Raw genomic sequence first — 23741 nt, forward strand, 5'->3', positions numbered from 1 at the left:
TGTTTAGGAGCCCATTTGTTCAGGAGCCAAGCCATTCAAGTACCGAGATAGCACTGTATCTTAGATGCTACTATCAGAATTTGATGCCTTGGGTCTGCCACCACTGCAGGCTGCCTGCTTGGTGCCGACCAGTGACAAGGCCTTCTTGGTAGTGATGCCCAGTTTGTGGAGTGCCCTCCTCGGCAAGGTGCCCCATTATTGACTTCTAGAATGATTTTTTTAAAGAAAATACCTGTTCACCCAAGCATTTGTTGAGTGAAAAATATTGTTCATGGCAACCCTGAAATCACTAGCTGAGGGGACCATTCTTAGGATTCTAAAATTACAGTGGTACCTCGGGTGAAGTACTTAATTCGTTCCGGAGGTCCGTTCTTATCCTGAAACTGTTCTTAACCTGAAGCACCACTTTAGCTAATGGGGCCTCCTGCTGCCGCCATGCCGCCGGAACACTATTTCTGTTCTCATCCTGAAGCAAAGTTCTTAACCCAAGGTACTATTTCTGGGTTAGCGGAGTCTGTAACCAGAAGCGTATGTAACCCGAGGTACCACTGTATTATTGTTGCTGATGTGCTTGCCAAACTGGGCTCCTCTGGGAGGAAGGGTGGGATATAAACTGAACGAATAACTCTAAACTGAACGATTAACTAAATAATACAAATATCTTTCTCTTAGGGTCTAGGCCGCTTGTGTGAGCGTTTTCCTGTGGTGGTTCACTCGGTCACTCCATCCTTGAGAGATTTTCTCGTGATCCCTTCTCCAGTCCTGGTGAAACTTTACAAGTACCACAACCAATATAATACTGGTATTGTGGTTTTTTTTATTATCGCTGTATGGCCTCTTCTGTGATAAGCTGATCTAATTTGTTGTGTCTGTCTGCCTCTCTTTTTATTGTGACATGTCTTGGTAGTGCTAGTCAAAGTTATATTGATGAATATCCTAACTGCGTTTTTACCCTGCCTTTCATTCACGGAACTGGCAGCATATATGGCGTTCCCTCTTCCCATTTGTCCTTGCAGAAACTATGCGGGAAAAGTTAATGTGAGAGGTGGTGGCTGGCCCACTTCACGGCTGAGCTTGGATTTTTTAACTTGAGTGCCTTCGGTTCTCCTTCAAAACCCTCTATCCCAAGGGTTGCCAACCTTTTGCTCCCATGGGAACATTTGGAACGCTGAGAGAGTTTTCTGGGCACCACCACCGTTTGTGTTCTCCCCACCCCCGGAAAAAATATTTTTATTTTTAACACAGAGGCATTTCTGTAAGGTTTGGATAAAGGTTGGATCCAGGAGAATTAGCACATCTGCTTAAATTTGCAAGGGGTCTGCAAAAAAACACACCCCACAAAGAAGTTAAATCTTCATTTGGTAGATCACAAAGTAAAAATCACAGGTCCAGTGCTTGCTGGCACCACAGACATAGAGCCGAGGCATGGACCTTGGTTAATTTTACATTGACTGGTGGTTTTGTAATTATTCTATCTCTGAACATATCTGTGGGCACAAAGGCACTTTGATTTGATAGTGGCTTGCGGGACTCCCTTTAAAAAGAAAACAACTCTGAAGATTCATAGCTCTGTTCTGATGTTTTTGGTGCCACAGCAATGCTGGAAAGCATCCGGTTTGTGATTTTTACTGATGGAGTAAATGGTGTTTGAGGGACAGAAAACATCTCCCCCCCCCCCGCCAATCATGCAGTCTCAAGAGGATCGTTTTCATTAGACCTCTAGCTGCCTTTCACAATTAACTCGGAAGTCGCCGTTCTACAGACACACACCAAAGCTCCATTAAAGCATTTTCTTGTATCCCTTTGTTGTTGTTGTTGTTCTGTTAGGAGGCAATGACATCAAGATCAGCATAACAAATGAGCATGCCGAGTCCACTGTAAGTGTAATGTCTGGCAAGAAGAGTCAGACCTCCATGTATGAACAACTGCGGGATATTGCAATCGATAACATCTGCAGGTATGAACTGGGTTTTAGACATAGATTTGTCTTCCAGACATGGTCAGAAAGCAGATTCTGTTGTGACGAGTGGCTGGGGAAACCCAGCCAGATGGGCGGGGTATGAATAATAAATTGTTGTTGTTGTTAATTAATTAATAAATAATAATAAGTGAAGTATCGATTTTGAGAGAGTTATTTGGGCCTGCTAATTTGCGGGGAGGGGGCCATTTGGCGTTAAATGGGGTCCACCTTTCTGTTTTATTACACCCCAAATACATTCTGGCTTATCTTCACCGCTTCTTGCAGGTGTCTGAAAGCTGGGCTGACGATCGACTCGGTAATTGTTGAAGCCTTCTTGGCTAGTTTGTCAAACCGCCTGTACATCTCGCAGGAGAGTGACAAGTAAGTTGTTTGTGTGCAGTTTGGCTACTCCTTTCCCCTAGCATTGCCTTAAAAGGTGCAGAAATTTCCTACACATGTCCTGTGTCTTTGTAAAGCCTGACGAACTGAATCTGGCACATCTTACGAGCTTCTGCAAGAGATCTGCAACTTCAGGCATAATAACTTCATCGTTAGGCATTTATTTTTTTTCTTCCTTAATTTTCCTCTTTAGATCACCAGTAGGGGGAGGAGACATGCATTTCTTACAGTGATGCAAACACATTTTTTATTGGTCTGCTTTAGGGAGGCCCACCTGATTCCAGACCACACAATACGTGCATTGGGGCACATTGCAGTAGCCCTGAGGGACACGCCAAAGGTGATGGAGCCGATTCTTCAGATCCTGCAGCAGAAGTTCTGCCAGCCGCCTTCTCCTCTCGATGTGCTCATCATTGACCAACTGGGATGCTTAGTTATCACTGGAAATGTAAGAAGATACGAACTGGCTGGGGAGCTGTCCATGGCCGCTGATGCATGGATGCTTCTGGGTAGCCTGTTGGTTGAGCATTCATCCCGATTTATTTGCAAGGAGACTAGATGACGTCGGCTATTTAAGGAGCATTCATTCACATTTGTGGGGAGATTAGATGATGTTGCATCAAAACCAGTGTTACCCCACTGAAGAGCAATGAGGGATTAAATAGACCATACTCTGGCCCACAACCTTGTGCTTCCTCTGAGTTCTCTCTGTGTGTGTTTTGATACAGTGTTCAAAATGAATTAGTTGTGCCAGAGTTATTTGCCTTTCTGTTTGTGAAGGTTTTGGGTTTTTGTTCTTGTAGGTTTCTGTACTTGGTGCTAATTTTATCTTTTTATTTCCATTCAGCAATATATTTACCAGGAGGTATGGAATCTGTTTCAGCAGATCAGTGTTAAAGCTAGCTCAATTGTATACTCTGCGACGAAAGACTACAAGGATCATGGATATAGGTAATCTTTATTATGCTTGCTGGCTCATTGGAATTTTTTTTTTAAAAGAAAGCGTTATTGTCTCATTAAAGCCTGTGGATTCCTCCCAAAGGCATTGGTGTTTAATTTTCCTATCTAGCAGCTGACACGTCTATTAGTCCTACTCAGAGGAGACCACTGAGATTAATGGATGTGACTGAGATTGATTAATTTTAATGGTTCCACACCAAGTATAACTTAGTCGGATGCAACTTTTATGTGGTAAAGCAGGTTTATCCAATACAGTGCTTCCAGATGTTGTTGGACTACAACTCCCATAAGCCTCAGCCAGCATGGTCCATAGCCAGGGATCATGGGAATTGTAGTCCAGGAGCATCTGGAGGGCATCATGTTGGCTAACCCTGCGGCAAGGCATCAGATTCTAGCTGATCTGTGAATACACAGTATTCTTATGGTTCATTCTTGTTTGTTTGTTTATTATTATTTACTTATGAATCCAAATTTATTATAGCCTGTCCTTCCTCCCAAAGGACCAAGGGCAACAAACACAAAAAGTTAAAACAGTATACCATATTTTTTGCCCTATAGGACGCACTTTTCCCCCTCTAAAAATGAAGGGGAAATCTGTGTGCGTCCTATGGGGTGAATACAGACTTTCGCTGAAGCTTGGAGAGCAAGAGGGGTCGGTGCGCATTGACCCCTCTCGCTCTCCAGGCTTCAGGAAGCTATCAGCAAGCCTGGGGAGCCTGCGGGAGTTCCCGCAGGGCTCCCTAGGCTGCGAATAGCAGCCTACCGCCCAGCGCGCGGGAAGCCCTGAAGCAGAGCGCCCCGCACGCCGGGCAGACATCCGCAGCATGGGGATTCCTGCGGGAGTTCCCGCAGGGCTCCCTACGCTGCGGTTACCAGCCTGCTGCACGGAGCGCAGGGCGCGCTGAAGCAGAGCGCCCTGCGCTTTGGGCAGACAACGGCCAGCCCCACAAGCTCGGGGGACAGCGGGGAGGCGCAGCGCCGCCATCCCGCTGTTCCTCAACCTGGTTTGGAGGGACAAGTTCGGGGGACAGCTTTATTTTCCCCCAAAAAAACTAGGTGCGTCCTATGGGACGAAAAATACGGTAATTAAAAATAACATCTAAAACATTAGAACATCTAGCTCAGCGCTTTCCTTGAGCTCTGTCTCTTCCCACTTCTGCTGTTGATGAAAATGGGAACTACAGTGGTACCTCAGGTTAAGTACTTAATTCGTTCCGGAGGTCCGTAGTTAACCTGAAACTGTTCTTAACCTGAAGCACCACTTTAGCTAATGGGGGCTCCTGCTCCTGCCGGGCCGCCGGAGCACAATTTCTGTTCTCAACCCGAAGCAAAGTTCTTAACCCGAGGTACTATTTCTGGGTTAGCAGCGTCTGTAACCGGAAGCGTATGTAACCCTAGGTACCACTGTATTTAATCAAAGGGCTGATTCTCTTACTGATTCTGCCTTTTTCTGTCACCCCCCTTCCCGCCAGGCACTGTTCCTTAGCTGTTATTAATGCCCTCGCAAACATAGCTGCAAACATCCAAGATGAACACCTTGTGGACGAATTGCTGATGAATTTGCTGGAGCTGTTCGTACAACTTGGGCTCGAAGGGAAGAGAGCCAGTGAGAGGGCAAGTGAAAAAGGCCCAGCGCTAAAGGTAGGACGCGAAATGAAGCTTCTTGCGGCTGTTCAGAATAGAAGCTATTAGCTCTAAACACAGTCAGAATCGGCCATACAGTACTGGGCTGACTTGGTGTAGGCTGTCTTGTATGCTCTTAATTGGGACAGAGCTGTCTCATTAACCATAGGCATGCTGTTTTACTGGGTCAAGCCATTTTGTTTGCTTTAGAAGCTAAAGCAGCTTAAACAGATCTTACTACCAGTAACTAATTTCATTACAAGGGGAAATGAGATCCGATTGAGCAGCCAGCGGCTTCCGTGAATGCCCATGTGCCAGCCTCTACTGATGACCTTGCAGTTGCTTTTCTATCATTGTTATAATAATAATATTTTTTTATTTATACCCCGCCCTCCCCAGCCAAGGCCGGGCTCAGAGTGGCTTACAAGCAATAATAAAAACAAGATGAATGATTACAACTTAAAAACAAAAGTAAAATACAACATTAAAATAATGGAACATTAAAATATTAAAATGTAGCCTCATCGCAGGAGGAGAAGGAAAAGAAAAAAGAAAGAGAGGGAGGGAGGGAATCAAATTGGCTCCAAGCCAAAGGCCAGGCAGAACAACTCCGTCTTACAGGCCCTGCGGAAAGAAATCAGATCCTGCAGGGCCCTGGTCTCATGAGGCAGAGCGTTCCACCAGGCCGGAGCCAGAGTTGAAAAGGCCCTGGCTCTCGTTGAAGCCAATCTAACTTCCTCAGGGCCTGGGACCACTAGGGTGTTGTTATTTATGGACCTTGAGGCTCTCCGTGGGGCATACCAGGAGAGGCGGTCCCGTAGGTACGAGGGTCCTAGGCCGTGAAGGGCTTTAAAGGTCAAAAGCAGCACCTTAAATCTGACCCTGTACTCCACCGGGAGCCAGTGCAGCTTGAAAAGCACTGGGTGAATATGCTCCCATGGCAGAGACCCCGTCAGGAGCCTCGCTGCAGCATTCTGTACCCGCTGGAGTTTCTGGGACAGCTTCAAGGGCAGCCCTGCGTAGAGCGAATTATGGGAATTTCTATTTCCCCCCCTGCAGCTTTTCTGACATCTCTTCCTCTCCCCCCCCCCCTTCTTTCTTTTTTCTTCCTTAGGCATCTAGCAGTGCAGGGAACCTGGGAGTTCTGATTCCTGTTATTGCTGTGGTGAGTGTTTACTTTATTCATTTACTTTTTGGAGCAGGGCACTGCTTGGAAGCTGGATATTTTGGGAAAATCTGAATGGAGAAATATGTAAAACAATGATTGACTCTCCTCCCCCCACCCCTTGTTAAAAGTACAAGACAGTGATCATCTGTTTATGAACATGATTTCATTGAAACTTGTGAAACTGTTTAATATAGTTCTCTCTGGTGAACTGAAAAAAATATAAAGTTTTTTTGGGGTGTGTATGCGCTGGCTCACCTATGCCAGAATATCTGTGTTATCAATAGGTGTGTTTTTTAAATTTTCACTGTTAATAATATAATTGTTCCCATTCATACTTTCTGCATTTCATTTCCTTCTAAAGTCATTGTTTACCATTCTTCCCCTGTTTGTGTGTGTATACAGTCATACCTTGGTTTTCGAACAGCTTAGTTATCGGACGTTTTGGCTCCCGAATGTCGCAAACCTGGAAGTGAGTGTTCCGGTTTGCGAACTTTCTTTGGAACCCGAACGTCCGACGTGGCTTCTGCAGCTTCCGATTGGCTGCAGGACCTTCCTGTAGCCAATCAGAAGCCACACCTTGGTTTTTGAACATTGTGGAAGTCAAATGGACTTCTGGAATGGATTCCATTCAACTTCCAAGGTACGACTGTGTGTGTGTGTGTGTGTGTGTATTTTCATGCATCTGATGTAGTGTATTGCAGTCCACAAAATCTTATGCTATAATGGGTTTGTTAGTCTTCAAGATGGGTGGGGAACCTGTGGTTCTCTAGATCTTGCTGGGCTACATCTCCCATCATTCGTGACCACTCACCTTGCTAACCGGAGCGGATGGGAATTGGACCCAATTTAAGTTGCCGCAAAACCTAGTTGGTTTAGAATCATTCCCTCTACAGTGGTACCTCGGGTTACATACGCTTCAGGTTACATATGCTTCAGGTTACAGACTCCGCTAACCCAGAAATATTACCTCAGGTTAAGAACTTTGCTTCAGGATGAGAACAGAAATTGTGCTCTGGCGGCGTGGCAGCAGCAGGAGGCCCCATTAGCTAAAGTGGTGCTTCAGGTTAAGAACAGTTTCAGGTTAAGAACGTACCTCCAGAACAAATTAAGTACTTAACCTGAGGTACCACTGTATTTCCAAAGTTGAGGCGGTGAGTGTTATTGCCTGTGTTGCCAAAAGGGAGCCACCCATCTGGTTTGATTTCATATTTGTATTCCACTTTTCCAACAGCAATGTTGAGCTCAAAATGGCTCACAATAATAGCAATAGCGTTAAAGATGGGTGAACGTTCTTATCAATATGATCACATAGCATTCACAAGAGGGGAGGTATCAGCAGCCTTGGGGAGGAAAAAAAAATCTCTGAGGGTAGAACTTTCCGAAAAGCAGCCCAGTGAGGAGTGAGAATTCTCAGTGGGTGTGGAATGCTTCCTGGTTCTTGGGGAGAAACTTGGGACGGGTGTGTGGAATGGGGTGGTTGGTATTCTGTGTCCTGAGACAAATACTGGATGCAAGCCTTTTTTAGACAAAGGAAGAGGCATGCAGTTGTGTAAAAATAAAAGCCCTGCCTAGCTCTGTATTTGTTCCTGTATGAGAGAGAACTTTTTATTCAGGCTGGTTTATAGACAGCGAGAATTCTGAAAAGCAGTAATTTCTCTATCTACAAGCCAAGACCAATTCCTCCTCAGGAAAAAAAAAATGTTGTTTACACTAAAGACTTCAAAATATATACTTCAAGGCCATTATGGTGTTTGATCTGAGACCCCCCTAATCTGCATTTTTTCAACCATTAAGCTCTCTGTAAATACTGTTATGAGCCCTAACAGAAGTTAATGGTTACATTGAGGGCCTGTAAACCAAATATTTAGTTTTCTTGCACAATTTGTGGTGATCAAGAGTTCCCAGCTCCTATTGCAAGTGCTTTTCTGCTTAGCCTTTTTAAAAAGGTTGCTAGCTAGGAATTGATCTGTTTCCAGAAGGAGGGCGAGGAGTACTCTTCAAAATAGCCACTTGATACGCAACATCGTATATACCTGGCATGGGGAACCTGTGGCCCTCCAGATGTTGCGGAACCACAAGGGAAGTAATAGTTCCACTGTATTTTGCTCTGGTCAGACCTCACCTGGAGTACTGTGTCCAGTTCTGGGCACCACAGTTCAAGAAGGACACTGACAAACTGGAACGTGTCCAGAGGAGGGCAACCAAAATGGTCAAAGGCCTGGAAACGATGCCTTGTGAGGAACGGCTAAGGGAGCTGGGCATGTTTAGCCTGGAGAAGAGGAGGTTAAGGGGTGATAGGATAGCCATGTTCAAATATATAAAAGAATGTCACATAGAGGAGGGAGAAAGGTTGTTTTCTGCTGCTCCAGAGAAGCGGACACGGAGCAATGGATCCAAACTACACTGGTGCCTCGCAAGACGAAAAGAATCCGTTCCGCGAGTCTTTTCGTCTTGCGGTTTTTTTGTCTTGCGAAGGAAGCCCATTAGCGGATTAGTGCTATTAGCGCTATTGACGGTTTAAGGGCTAAAAACGGCTTTTTAAGGCTTAAGGGATTAGCGGTTTTGCTGCTAAAATGCTTTTAGCAGCTTAGCGCTTCAGAAAAAGGGGTTTTGGAGCGAAAAAAAATCGCAAGAATTTTCGTCAATTTTCGTCTTGCGAAGCAAGCCCATAGGGAAATTCGTCTTGCGAAGCGCCTCTGCAAACGGAAAACCCTTTCGTCTTGCGGGTTTTCCGTCTTGCGAGGCATTCGTCTTGCGGGGTACCACTGTACAAGAAAGAAGATTCCACCTAAACATTAGGAAGAACTTCCTGACAGTAAGAGCTGTTCGACAGAGGAATTTGCTGCCAAGGAGTGTGGTGGAGTCTCCTTTGGAGGTCTTTAAGCAGAGGCTTGACAACCATATGTCAGGAGTGCTCTGATGGTGTTTCCTGCTTGGCAGGGGGTTGGACTCGATGGCCCTTGTGGTCTCTTCCAACTCTACGATTCTATGATTCTATGATTTTATGACCTCATTTCCTCCTTGGCCGTAACATCTGGAGGACCACAGCTTCCCCGTTCTTGATACATGCTAAAACCCAGCTCAGGCACTGAGGTATGATTGTTGTAGGGCCAGTGAGAAATAAGACAGGATGGTATCTGCATTCTTGGGAGGAATGCTAGATTTTTGGGGGGGACGGGGACACACCCAAAGCAGCTCAGTGATGACACAGTGGCTGCAAAATCCAGTGTGTCTGGAGCAGTGGGTGAACCATAGGAGATTGGAATAAAGGTAAAGGGACCCCTGACCATTAGGTCCAGTCGTGACCGACTCTGGGTTGTGGCGCGCATCTCACTTTATTGGCCGAGGGAGCTGGCGCACAGCTTCCGGGTCATGTGGCCAGCATGACTAAGCCGCTTCTGGCGAACCAGAGCAGCACATGGAAACGCCGTTTACCTTCCCGCCGGAGCGGTACCTATTTATCTACTTAAACTTTGAGGTGCTTTTGAACTGCTAGGTTGGCAGGAGCAGGGACTGAGCAATGGGAGCTCACCCCATCGCGGGGATTCGAACTGCCGACCTTCTGATCGGCAAGTCCTAGGCTCTGTGGTTTAACCCACAGTGCCACCCACGGGGTGAACCATAGGAGATTGCAATAGAGTGTCCTAAAAGATGGCATGGCTTGTGGCCTGGAACACAGAATTCAAGTGCTCTGTGCTGCACCATTTTGTTGCAGGTCTTCTTGCTTTTCCAGCAGGGAGATGATTTATGCAAAAGGGGATGGGGAAGCATGTAGTCTTCTTCTGACGAATGTATGAACTTGATCTCTTGATGCAGGAATGTGTTTGGGAGCTGATTAGCACATGCAACAAAATAGAAACTGATTTACACAGATCTTTGTGTGCAGTTGATACACATTCTCTCCCACCCTCAAATATAGAAATTACTTCGATATAGAGGTTTCATGCATTAAATGCTTTTTTGAAATTGTATTTATTAAATATTTTATCGGATTACAGTGAATTTGTTTTTGAAATGAGTACAGTCGTACCTCAGAAGTCGAGCGGAATCCGTTCCGGAAGTCCGTTCGACTTCCTAAACGTTTGGAAACCAAGGCACGGCTTCTGATTGGCTGCAGGAAACTCCTGCAGCCAATCAGAAGCCACGGAAGCCACGTTGGACATTCAGGTTCCAAAGAACATTTGCAAACTGGAACACTCACTTCTGGGTTTGCGGCGTTCAGGAGCCAAAACAAGAGTCACAAGGTGTTCGACTTCCGAGGTATGACTTTCCAGGATGGATTTCCTCCCCCCATCCTCCCCCCATCCTCTTTCTTGCTGGTACCTCCCCAAATTGCTGCCCCAAACTGAGCCCATTCGAATGTGGTTTTTGTGGCTGCAGCTGGAGAATAGAATCAGTGAAAATTGGGGTCTCCCCTTGAGCCTTGGGCTCTTTTGGACTCAAATCAGAGTTTGTAGCCATCCAGAACTTCTATATAAATCCTGCCTTTTTGGGAAGAATTGTTCTAGGTGGCACTTTGGGTTGCTGCGATAGTGTTGAAAATTTCCATGTACCATCATTGGTTTTATAAAGACAGGCATATCAAAAAGAAGGCAACAAAAGAAAAGACTGTATTTTTTGCTCTATAAGACTCACTTTTTCCCTCCTAAAAAGTAAGGGGAAATGTGTGTGCGTCTTATGGAGCGAATGCAGGCTGAACAGCCATCACAGAAGCCAAAACAGCGAGAGGGATTGCTGCTTTCACTGCGCAGCGATCCCTCTTGCTGTTCTGGCTTCTGAGATTCAGATATTTTTTTTCTTGTTTTCCTCCTCCAAAAACCAGGGGCGCCTTATGGTCTGGTGCGTCTTATAGAGCGAAAAATACGGTAATAACTTGCACACACACACACTCACTCACTCACATCTTGTAGAGCAGCTAAGCCTTCTTGTGGTTTCAGTGGGATAGATTAAAGCACATGTTTAACTTGACATGTGTGGGGCAATGTGCTTATATTTAAATGGCCGGTGCCTAAATTTTCTTAAACAAAAGTCACCTTACACTGGTGGCAAAGAAAATAAAACTGCATGCAGCATCCAAATTCAGGATTTCAGCACAACCTTTTATTAAATATGAAATAACTTTCTAATTATGTCGATACTCTTGGAGATAATGGAAACTTTTTTATATCAAGCCTTCTCATAACTCCAGGGTACACTTCTTTAAAAAATAATATAGGAACAATCTCTGCATGTGTACATGATTGCTTGTACTTTAGTTTGGACCTCTCTGGGTTGCATAAATGTCAGTACAACAACTATGCTGTTCAAAGTGCAGATTTGTTCTTGCTTCAGACAGGTAGCGGAGTTACAGAGCGAAAGTAAGTGTTTGTGTTCTTGCAAAACGATGCTGTTTGACCTATATGGATTCCTCAGATAATGCAGTGAGTTCATGCTCTTTTTTTCCAGCCCTATACTGACTTTAACAGGAGAGTAGAACACCTGCATGGCTTGCAGAAGGCCCCATGTTAAATCCCTGCCATAGCCACTTCAAAAGCCTTTTGAGCAGCAGTTCCTTCTCTGTTTGAGAACTTAGGGGAGGCGTGGGAAAGCTTTGGCCCTCCAAAAGCTGCTGAACTACAACTCCCATCAGCCTCCGTAAGTGTGGTCAGTTGCCAGGGTTTATGGGAGTTGTGGTTCAGCAAGATATGGACAGACAGAGGTTCCCCATGGCTGTCTTAGGGAAGACAATACTAGTTAAGAATAGGTAATTCTAGGCTAGATGAACCAACTGGGTTTAAGGGAGCTTGCTGTGTTCATCTGGATGCGACTATTTTACGTTTTTTTCTTCCATTATTGCTACATTTAATTTTGTAATATTTTGTTCAGGGTTACCACCTCTCAGTCTTGGATCCCAACATCCATAAGTGTAAGACGTTTTCTTCTCTTTACGCTGTTAGACCTTCCCGATGGTATATGGACAGCTTCCACGCTCTGCATTTTCATCAGTCAAGCTGATGAGGAATCATGTTTCCCCCTAGGCCTTTGCACATTCTCTCTCCTCACCCACAAAGAATTCATGTAGCATCCTTCTGTTTCACCAAGTTTCAAATGAAACCCGGTTCAATATTCCTGATGAGTATTTTGTATTGCTCTTGTCAAACATCAATGGTTCTTTTAGAATTAAAGTTTAAAATCTCTTTGGCCAACTGGGAAGAACATAGACAGCATCCATTTTTAGAAACTGAAAAGCTGCTTCTGTTAATAATCTGACTTTTTGAAGCTCAGTGGAGCCAATTTTTATTCACCCTTCAGGCAGCATGAAAATGTTCTCCAAGGTGCAAAATATTGACCTCCAGGTAGCTTTGGATGAAATAGAACAGGGTGTTTTTAGTACTTTGCAGCAATATTTTCCCTTACAGATTGTAATTAAACAATATATTGCTGTGGTTTTGATTTGGTAGCCTTGCATTTTTCACGCAATAGCACTTACGACTAACACAGACACTTAATTGGCATATAAAAATGGTTCTATTTAAGACGCATTAAGGTTGCCTAGATGTACCTATCTCGAAAGCTCGCTCGCCTCTTCTTTTACAACTTGTTTGGGTTGACGACTCGGCCCATGAAAAGCAAGCAGTTGGTGCGGTGCTCATAGATGAGAAAGATAAAAGGGCGGTCAATAATGAAGCGAATTTGAGCTGAAAGGGGCATGAAGGCTACTGTGGTCACAGACGCCGCCTCCGTGCCTTCTTCATTCACTGTAATTGTCCCCTGGTGATTGAACTGTAAAAAAAGAAGGGGGAAATTATGCAGTAGAAAACCAAACACCATGTCTTGAATACCTGAACTGTACAAAGGCCTGGCCAAGCCACAAACCATCTCTATAACCTTTAGCTCAGTCATTGCTGTGGCTTCCATTTCTTCTGCTTTGGGGATGTTATTGAGTTGTCCCCTTTCTCAGCCAACACCTGCAGGGTTCTAAAAACGTAGCAGGAGGTAAGCTTGGCCTGCTGCAAAACAATGGGTCATAATCCAAGCGGTCTTGGGCACCATCATGACTAGAAACTGATGTATTGGAATGATTGCAGATGGTTGGGCAGCCAGGGCTGCCGAGATGGTTCTCCACAGTCAGATAACCAAGAGGCCAGCAAGTTGCCTTAAACATGGTCTGATTTGAACTTACGCCTTTAATAGAATGGAGAATTTCTGATCCTCCAGATTTTGGACTCCTATCAGCCCTGGCCATCCTGGCCGGTGGTCAGGGATGCTGGGAGTGATAGTCGAACAGCACCTGGAGGGCTACAGCTTTGTTAGATCAGATTTCTTGCCTGTTATCCAATATTCTCTGCTGACAGGTCTTTCCAGGATCTCTTTTCCATCACCTGTTTGCTAGGCTCACCTGCTTCCTAAAGGTCAAGGCATGAGTTGCCATTCAAGTACCGTATTTTTTGCTCTATAAGACTCACTTTTTCCCTCCTAAAAAGTAAGGGGAAATGTGTGTGCGTCTTATAGAGCAAATGCAGGCTGCGCAGCTATCCCAGAAGCCAGAACTGGACTGCTGGGTGCCAAAGATGTGAATATGAGGGGAAGCACCCAGCCAAAATCTGAGTCTCTCTTCTGCCGGATACTTAAGAGGCAGCTATTCATGTATCTGCCCACTGACATATAAAGTCAGGGTTGTCCGGGTGTCTCATGTTTTGGAAGGTTTGTTTGTTTGTTGGCTATGCACTTGGACAATGCAACAAAATCCGTCATTAATACTTGATCTACAACAGTAAAATGATACAACATTATAAAATAATTTCATTATAAAATCAGTTCAAATCAGATTAATGGCAACCATTGGGCTAGAGTTCTGTGAGGATTGCCAGAGGAGGGGGTCAGGCTGTGCCCTGGCCAAAGGCCTGGTGGAACAGCTCTGTCTTGCAGGCCCTGCGGAAAGATGTCAAGTCCCACAGGGCCCAAGTCTCTTGTGACAGAGTGTTCCACCAGGTTGGAGCCACAACCAAAAAAGCCCTGGCTCTGGTTGAGGCCCGCCTAACCTCTCTGTGGCCCAGGACCTCCAAGATGTTTTTGTTTGAAGCCCATAATGTCCTCCGTGGGACATACCAGGAGAGGCGGTCCCGTAGGCAACACTGGACCCAAGTTTGCATAAAAGGGAAGATGCAGGTGAGAGGAGCCAAACAATTTCCCTTTACCTGCGTAAATAACTTTTCCTCTGGGCTCACTCTGAACAATAGAGCAAAGAGAGAGGTGCTGACGGGGAGGATGGTTTTGCTCCAATGTGCTTTATTTTGTCTGTTATGCAATGCCGTCCTTGAGAGGATGATCAGGTTGTGCCAAAGCTAGTTACCTTCTCAATGTTGATTCTCTCTTCCGATATCCCAGAATAGTTGCCATTTTGGGTGAATAGCTCATTTACTCCCAGTTTTTTCAGATACTCAATCAAGTCATAGCTCTTCTCCAGCTTAAATTTAGGTAGCATTATTTCTCTTGTTCTAGGGAGAACAAAACAACATCACAGGCCTTAATTGACTCAAGCCAAGGGTGCAGAACAGTTCTTAATCCATGTTACACAGTGTTGGAGCCTCTTGTCACACAGAGTTTAAATTATACTATAGCATGCCTGCCTAGCACAGTGTGACTAGTTCTTCGGCATACATTAGTCTCCTCTTTTAGTAACATCTCCTTTGGAGCTGTAGCATTGAGTCTGTTGGCTAGATGGATAAGGACAGAAGGGTGTTTTTGAACTCCTGGGCAGGACCAAGGAATTGGAAGCTCTTCCTAATTTCCTGCTCTTTCCCCCCACCCCATTTGAGATCATATTCCACTTGAGTTTAGTTGTGCTATGTCACGCTTCCTCAACCTCAGCCCTCCAGATGTTTTGAGACTACAGTTCCCATCATCCCTGACCACTGGTCCTGCTAGCTAGGGATCATGGGAGTTGTAGGCCAAAAACATCTGGAGGGCAGAGGTTGACGAAGCCTGTGCTAAGTTATTCAGCTAAGTTAAACTCAGAGTAGATCCACTTGTTGTACCTAGTGTTCAACTTGCTCAGAGTAGACCCACTGAAATTAAAATACCTAGTTAGCCATGTCCATTATTTTCGATGGGCCTGCTCTGCATAAGTTGAACATTGGATACAACCCAGTTACAGCAGTTTGGCTACGAAGGCGTTGGACGGTTTGATGCAGTGATCTGCATCAAATAACACATAGGCTATTCATGGGAGCCAGTGTGGTGTTGTGGTTAAGAGCGATAGACTCATAATCTGGTGAACCGGGTTCGCTTCCCCGCTCCTCCACATGCAGCTGCTGGGTGACCTTGGGCCAGTCACACTTCTCTGAAGTCTCTCAGCCCCACTCACCTCACAGAGTGTTTGTTGTGGGGGAGGAAGGGAAAGGAGAATGTTAGCCGCTTTGAGACTCCTTCGGGTAGTGATAAAGCGGGATATCAAATCCAAACTCTTCTTCATATCATGCAGTGAAAGGTCATTAGGAAAGAAACAAAACCCCGAGTAAAGGAATTACCTGTTAGTCATGCTCTCCTGCCACTTCTCTACCAGCTGAGGAGTCAGTTGCTTCTCTAGTGTCCTCATGCTTGACGGCTTATAGGGCAGTACAATCAACATGCTGATGTTGCCCACGTATGGCAACTGGAGCACCCCGCAATCGAGCTCGTGGTCTACAGTGGCCAGGAAATTGGCCTTCGTCTGCATCATGGAAACTTTCACAGTCTCTTTCTCGTTCAAGCGGAATGTGTGTCTGCGTGTCATTTCCACGGGAAACTTATTTTCCCAGGTTCCTGTCAACACAGAAGAAAACTTAATACATAAAATGTAGCTTAGGAAGGAAAAGAGTTACGGTTCGGCATAATTCAGGTATTTCTGAATATGAAAATATAAGCCGAAAGCATCTTTCATACAGCTTTGGCACGTCCAAGGAAGGCCGCTATGCATTTTAAGAGGTGGCACACTTTTTCTAATTAACATGTTTAATGAAGACTTCAACACATGGAGGACAATTGAAGCAGGGGTTATTATGTCTCGCCTGCAGGCTCAGAAACAGTACGAGTTTCTGGAGAGCGACAACTGGTAAACCATGGTTTGTTTCACTGTGATGTGTGAACAAGGCCTAAATGCCCGTCCTGTCCACCATTCTGATCACCACTGTGGTGAAGGCCTCGTTCACACATCACAGTGAGCCCAAATGATGGCTAACCAGGACTGCACTGCTTCATCCCTGGTCCTTCAGCACAGCATGGCATGATAGGCTTGGCTTAGAACGTTGTCCAAACCCTGAATTGTACCTAAGGTCTCTCTACTCCTTAACCATGATCTGTAGCTATGGATTGATCTTAACCACAATCTAGGTTTAGATGACACACTGACTCTTGACAAAAGGGGTGTGGACTCCTTACTGGGAGCAGGCATGTTTGTCTGTTTGGCTCACAAGATCTGGTCTAGGAGGGCTTTTAAGATATAGTTCTGACAAATTGATGTTTATTAGCTCCTCCTTTTTTAAAAGAACAGCCAGCTCCTTTGCTTTAAGTACTTGGTATCAAATGTATTGGGACATTCGTGGCGCTGTGGGTTAAACCACAGAGCCTAGGCCTTGCTGATCAGAAGGTTGGCGGATCGAATCCCCGTGATGGGGTGAGCTCCCGTTGCTCGGTCCCTGCTCTTGCCAACCTAGCAGTTCGAAAGCACATCAAGTGCAAGTAGATAAATAGGTACCGCTCCGGTGGGAAGGTAAACGGCGTTTCTGTGTGCTGCTCTGGTTCGCCAGAAACGGTTTAGTCATGCCGGCCACATGACCCGGAAGCTGTACGCCGGCTCCCTCGGCCAATAAAGCGAGATGAGCGCCGCAACCCCAGAGTCGGCCACAACTAGACCTAATGGTCAGGGGTCCCTTTACCTTTTAACAAATGTATTCTGGAGGATACCACTCATAGTTGCTCATGATCGATGAATGCAGCTGAATGAGTAAACTGCACACACTGCTGGTTATATCAAAGGTGGAGTCATAAGCAGCTAATTTCCAGAGGGGGTAACTGTGTTAGTTTGCTGCAGCAAAAGCAGCTAAGTATATTTTGGCACTTTGAAGAAGAAGAAAACTATTCTGGCATAAGCTTTTGTGGACTAGAGTAGTCCGCTTCATCAGATATATGAAGTGTAATCCTCAGTATATATGCATGTGGGGACGGTGGGGGTTGTGCTAAAAGTTGGAATTAAATGGCAATAAAATACAAAAAGTAAAGTATATGGCAATTCATTTAGCGTTTGGAATGTGTGCCAGTATCAGAGCAGTGAAACAGCAGCTGTATTTGGTCTTTTTAACCTTATGTAACCTTTGATTGTTTATGTCCTTGATATGTTTTAAGAGAAGATTTCTGTAAAGCTGGCTGAAATGCTGCATTTAATATCGACAGTTGCCTGTTTTTAAAAACAAGAGGATTGTAGTTTGTAAAACCAAGGCTGATCACTTGTCTAGTCACTCTTTTTTATGTACCGTATTTTTCGCTCTAAAAAGTAAGGGGAAATGTGTGTGCGTCTTATGGAGCGAATGCAGGCTGCGCAGCTATCCCAGAAGCCAGAACAGCAAGAGGGATCTCTGCGCACTGATCCCTCTTGCTGTTCTAGCTTCTGGGATTCAGAATATATTTTTTTCTTGTTTTCCTCCTCCAAAAACTAGGTGCGTCTTATGGTCTGGTGCGTCTTATAGAGCGAAAAATACGGTAGTTGCTAGGATTCTGTTTGGTAATCTCTTAGTTTATGCATTTGTACGTGGGTGAAATCGCCATTGCTTTGTTTTGTTTCTTTACCTTTAAAGTACAAGCAGTTGAGGACCATCATGATGGTGGTTGGGGGCACGTTCACCAGAGCTTCCTTTATCAATCCTTTGGTGAGCTTCAGAATACGTTGGTTGGCTTTCGAGATGAAAGTTGGATCTGAGAAGTCGGCCAATTGAGCCTCAGCAAAATAGTGCCTCTTCATGTTGTTTTTGAATTCACTGAGGACAGGGAATTGTTTCTGGATATAAAGGTCATTGACTGACCTGAGCGTGTAGCCAAAATTCCTCCTGAAGAGCCGGTGAGTGAGTTTCTGAAAAAGGTTGTGAATGGTCGTAATGTCATATTTGGAGCTGGCATTGACAAACTCGGTGAAGCCAAGGGAATCCAGCACTTCCTCCTGCGTCTGACCTTTCAGACCCAATGAAATCATAGCCATGGCTGTGGAAATTCCAACTGGAGCCAAAAGGATGTTCTCTGAGGAGTTGGCTTTGTCCTTCAGGCTCCGGTAAAGGTTGAAGGCAAAGTTTGCATTGAGGATATTGAGGCGCTGGATTCTGGTTTTCCCTTGGAAAAGTTTAAGAATGTTCCCTTGCTTGAACTCAGAGGTGATATCTGGATCAATTATGTCAACATCGTCGTAATCTTCTCTGAACAAAGTTTCAAAGTCAAGATAGTCTTCCTCTTCCTCACCTTCAGTGCTCAAGTCGTTGGTCACCGTATTCTCCTGGTGAAACTCGGGCGAGAGATTGGCCACGCTAAGAGTCCCATTGTTGTGGAGCCCACGAGGACTGAGAGACTGAACGCCGAGTTGTTCAAAATGCTCTTGCAAACCTTTGATTCCGCACAATGCTACTGTTACCGTGAGGGAGAAGAAAGCGAAATGCAGCAGCAGCTTCATCTTCACAACCGAAACACTGGAAGGTTCAAAACATCACAGTTTAGACACTCTGGAACTAGAAAGCTTTTAGGAAGCTTGCTTGGGAATCGGTTTCCCTTTGCGGAGGTGTGATTGGATTGCACAGTGGGAGGAACCTAGGAACCAAGAAAGGTGGCTTATGCCAAACCAGACTGTTTGTCCGTCAAGCCCAGTCTTAGGGATGAGGGAAGGAAATTCTATTCAGTTTGTATTTAAAGGCAAACCCAGCAAATCCTCGCTTTTCAAAGCAATGTGCAAACCAAAAAACAGACATCCTTCAAAATTCACACTCCTTTATAATTTTGCACTGCAATTCTCCAGCCAAGTAATGAGTTTTCAATTGCATATACTAGGGTGAAGTGTGAAAATTGTATACAAAGATGCATTCTGTCAGCGGAAATTGCTTGCGAAAAACGTGTGTGTGATCCAAAACGGCACACACAAACGTGTTTATTAGGAGAAAATTGCACTAAAATGCTGGTGAAATTTCATCAGGAAAACAAACTCACGAATTGGTGTGAAAATGTGAAGGACTGAATTTAATATCGTAAAAATGAGAAACTTGGAGGACAGAAATTGACATGTTTATCCATCCTTAAGCCCAGTTTTGTGTGTCCTCCTCTGACCTGCAGTAGTTCTTTGGCAGAGGTATTTCTTAACATGAGATTGATGGGATATGCTAGGGTCAGGAGCCTAGATTTTGATGGGGGCGGGTAGGGCAGATTCTGCCAGTGTAGCTAACCCTGCTGGCTCAGTGAGAGCTCAGGGAACAATGGGTGCTAAGTCGGGCCGAATTGTATATACTGAACTAATGAGCCAATGACTTGACTGCAGGCACCCAGTTCATTTGAAATAGAGCTAGGATATCAACATGAAGCCCTTCAGCACCTTGTAATTACAGGCATATTTTACTGAAATGGGGTGATGCACCGATGCATCTGCATATTAGCTTTCTTTTTTAAAAAAACACACACACACAAACAGACCAGAAATTCAGCATTCACATCTTCAAGGCTCAGTAAGGGCTAATTACTTTGCATCTGCCGAATGAGCAAAAAGAAATCATGGATGCTTTTTATAAATTGGAAATGGGGTTGCTTTCCCAGAATATAACACTGTGCATACAGTTAAGCAAACAGCTGATTCAGTGCCCAGGAAAACATGAACAGGCACCAATCTCATCAGATGGGAGGGAGACCTGAGCCAGTGGGGGCAGGTGGGGACAATGAAGGGGAATGTCAAACACCTAGTGAGGCCGTGGATTAAAAGTCACTAGTGCAAGATGTAAAAAGGTAAAGGGACCCCTGACCATTAGGTCCAGTCGTGACTGACTCTGGGGTTGCGGCGCTCATCTCGCTTTACTGGCCGAGGGAGGTTCTGGGTCATGTGGCCAGCATGACTAAGCCGCTTCTGGCGAACCAGAGCAGTGCACGGAAATGCCATTTCCCTTCCCGCCGGAGCGGTACCTATTTATCTACTTGCACTTTGACGTGCTTTCGTACTGCTAGGTTGGCAGGAGCAGGGACCGAGCAACAGGAGCTCACCCCGTCGCGGGGATTCGAACCACCGACCTTCTGATCGGCAAGTCCTCGGCTCTGTGGTTTAACCCACAGCGCCACCTGCGTCCCTAGTAGTGCAAGATGTAATTCAGCTTAAAAAAAATAATACTGCAGAAATCTCTTAACTTTTCCAAAAGGTATTTCCTTTATAACAAAGGTGAGGCTTCCAAGAGACAGGCTCCAATCGGTAGAAAGGTTGCAAAGATCCTTGTATCAGAAGTGACCCATATCTATCGCCTTGGGCCAAAGTTCCCATAAAGGACTGGCAAGTGGCCCATTTCAGTCAGTATCTTAGGAGACTGCACAGTACCCATAATCCCTAGTGTGCATCTGACTTGAGGCAGGAACGTACATTGGCCGTTCACAACAAACCCAAAAACCAGCTGGAAGAAGGGCACACCTTCCCAAGCAACTATGCATCGAGAACTGGAGTTCTGTAACAGAACCTACAGAGTGCAGTTGTAAAGTTTTGCATTTAATGCAGGCATACCTATTTCATCCTAGCAGCCTTGTACCTGAGATTGCCTGGGAATGCTAAGAAACCCAAACATCAGGGCAGTTTTGAAAGGTTCAGTCTGCCATCTGGATTCAAAATGTTGTAGTCCAGGGGTCAGCAAACTTTTTCAACAGGGGGCCGGTCCACTGTCCCTCAGACCTTGTGGGGGGGCCGGACTATTTTTTTTGGGGGGGGGGGGAGAGAAAAGAACGAATTCCTATGCCCCACAAATAACCCAGAAATGCATTTTAAATAAAAGCACACATTCTACTCATGTAAAAACACACTGATTCCAGGACTTGTCTGCGGGCCAGATTTAGAAGGTGATTGGGCCTTAGTTTGCCAACCCATGTTCTAGCACCGGCACGTCCAGCAGGTAGATTGTGATCTTCTGGTAGATCACTGGACGTCTGAGGTAGATCACTGGCTCAACATTTTTGCCCTGCACCCCCCCCATGGGGTTTTCCTCCTCCCTATAGAAAGCTGAAAAACTTTGACCTGAACCCCACAAAACAAGACTTTCCTTCCTAGAAAAAGCTCAACAACTTTGGTAGATTGCAGTCTCTTGGGAGTTGGCCACCCCTGTTCTAGCCAAACATAGATGAAAAACTGCCCCTTGGATCTCAGGAGCTGTCGTGCAAAACTTTGTTATATCTTAAGAGATGTCCAAATTCAGAGTGAGCAAACAACTTTCTATAATACATATATGCTTCTAGCCAGTGGTAGTCACACTCAGGGTAGACCTATTGAAATGAATGGATGTGGCTAACTTGTGTCCATTGATTTCAGTGGGTCTACTTTGAGGAAAGGTTATCTGGATACAACACAAAGTAGATAAAGTATTCAGTGAATGTGTTCACTGCGTTTAAATAACAGGATTTATAATAAGTAAATGTAACGAAGTTAAAATTAATTAGACCTGCCTTGGATGCATATGCTGTATTTGCTCAAATGTAATGCGCACCTATTTTGGCAAAATCACGTTACGAAAATTAGGGTGCACATTCGATTTGATGGCGCGTTTACATTTGACAGCAAATACCTTTTTGGTTTCAAGGCTTTGAAAATTAAGGGGCGCATTACATTCGATGGAACACTACATTCAAGTAAATACAGTATATGGAAAGGTAAGATATAGATAGATAGATAGATAGATAGATAGATAGATAGATAGATAGATAGATATAGATATAGATAGATGTATTAATAAATAGATGAGAAATTGGTGTTGGCTCTTAGAAAGAAGGGCAAGAAGTGTAGGTAATCCAGAGAAATTTGTATATGCATGCAAAACTCTCTCTTCCTACATGTTTGTACACACATATACACACAGAGAGAAACAAACAATGGTGTTGGGAATTGTAATTGAATGGTACAATCTGCTAGTGGTTTCTTGGGCTGCAAATACCTCTCACCACATTACCTTTTTTGGGGGGTGGCATTTCAGGGGGTGTAGGATGTTGTCACTGGGAGGGGAGCTGGTAAGCCTTTGCATTTGTGCAGAACTAGTCAATATTTTCTCTGGATCAACACCTCTGCATTTGTTGAGGGTTTTTCCTCCCCGCTTTAACAGTGATTCCAAAGCAAAGCCCAACTTCTAATAACCAGCTATTACATGAATGAATTTCAGAATACTTTTAAGACCCAGAAGAACAAATATTCTGATGTCCTCTCACTGCAGACACATTGAACCCCTGTTGTAGAGAAGGGCAACAGCTTTGTAGCACAATCCTATGCATGCTTACTCAGAAGTAAGTCCCATTGTGTCCACTGGAGCTTATTTCTCAGTAAGGGTGTTTAGCTGTAAGTTTTTGAATGCTTGCTTGATCCTCTGTTGCAGTAGCGTTGCCAATAATAAAGTTGCAGCTGTTTTCTAGTCTTTTCAAGCTATGCCTCTTTTGGGGGTTCGTGCATTGTTCTGCCCCGCTCCTTTAGTCCAGAAACAACTTTTTCTAGAGTTAATTAATCTCCAAAAGAGAGAAATACTTCTTACCTCCTCTGTCGCCAAACAGTACGATCTGAAGAGCAACTCAAATAAAGAGGACGAAAATGTTTGACTGTGAACTTTGGTGTATGGGTATGCGCTAAAGTAAATAGGCTGTAAATCAATCACTTCTAAGTTTATCTCGTCAGCTAAAATCCCTCTAGTTCAGCCGCCTCTTCTGATCTTTCAAATGCTCACATTTTATTTTAGTTTTACAAGCAAGGGCAAACCCCCCCCCCCCAGATCTTTGCCTTACCATAAATTGTGACACATTGTGGGGTCTTTGACAGCTCTTAATGATCTAGCAGGCTAAACCATTGTAGTCCATTGGCTTCTGCTGGAGTTACAGGCCATTTCATTTTCTTTGGCTGTAATGAGTCATTTTCAATGGTTCCATTATGAGGCCCACCAGAGATGATTCATAAGACCAGGAACCAGCATAATGTTCAGCATAGCTTTGGAATGACATTTCCACATTCACGTCGCCCCAGAATGCACTTTGTCCCAATGACGATGGATCATTTTACATTGATCTCCTTCATGGCAAGTTGAATAAATGAAAATTAGAGGTGACGTGCAATACCATTTCTTTTCTTATGCAGGGGAAAAGTTGAATCAGGGGAATGCAGTTTTGAGCAAAAAAAACCTGCTGGAGGGATTATGATCAACAGTCTCTCCCCACCCCTTTCACTTCCCCTGCTCGAATTTTCAGCCACACAAGGCTTCTTTTGAGTTTTAAAAACACATAGAACAATTGTGGGATAGAGCCTAAAACTGGTCACTTTGTTGTGATAAAAATGGTTAAGAGAATGTAAGCTTGTCAGCCAAGTGTCCCTTAGAATCATAGAATCGTAGAGTTGGAAGAGACCACAAGGGCCATCGAGTCCAACCCCCTGCCAAGCAG

The 23741-nt window shown here is 44.7% G+C and overlaps 2 protein-coding genes across 2 annotated transcripts in view; one reads left to right on the forward strand and one right to left on the reverse strand.

The window, feature by feature from the left end:
* Positions 1 to 23741, forward strand: part of PI4KA (phosphatidylinositol 4-kinase alpha) — a 94477-nt gene that overhangs the window by 24147 nt on the left and 46589 nt on the right. Inside the window, exons 13-19 of the mRNA XM_083418073.1 lie at positions 673 to 802; positions 1828 to 1957; positions 2246 to 2341; positions 2624 to 2807; positions 3207 to 3310; positions 4792 to 4960; positions 6057 to 6107. Of these exons, the coding sequence (XP_083274199.1) occupies positions 673 to 802; positions 1828 to 1957; positions 2246 to 2341; positions 2624 to 2807; positions 3207 to 3310; positions 4792 to 4960; positions 6057 to 6107 (864 nt within the window). The remainder of the gene's footprint in view (positions 1 to 672; positions 803 to 1827; positions 1958 to 2245; positions 2342 to 2623; positions 2808 to 3206; positions 3311 to 4791; positions 4961 to 6056; positions 6108 to 23741) is intronic.
* Positions 11189 to 23020, reverse strand: SERPIND1 (serpin family D member 1). The gene is made up of 5 exons (XM_083418329.1): positions 22847 to 23020; positions 17913 to 18796; positions 15620 to 15893; positions 14443 to 14587; positions 11189 to 12872 (listed from the first exon to the last, which is right to left on the reverse strand). The coding sequence occupies exons 2-5, from the start codon at positions 18778 to 18780 to the stop codon at positions 12681 to 12683; spliced, it is 1479 nt and encodes a 492-aa protein (XP_083274455.1). The 5' UTR covers positions 18781 to 18796; positions 22847 to 23020; the 3' UTR covers positions 11189 to 12680.

This window comes from Podarcis tiliguerta (genome assembly GCF_965153285.1).
Source record: "Podarcis tiliguerta genome assembly, chromosome: 16".
Classification (NCBI taxonomy): Eukaryota; Metazoa; Chordata; class Lepidosauria; order Squamata; family Lacertidae; genus Podarcis; species Podarcis tiliguerta.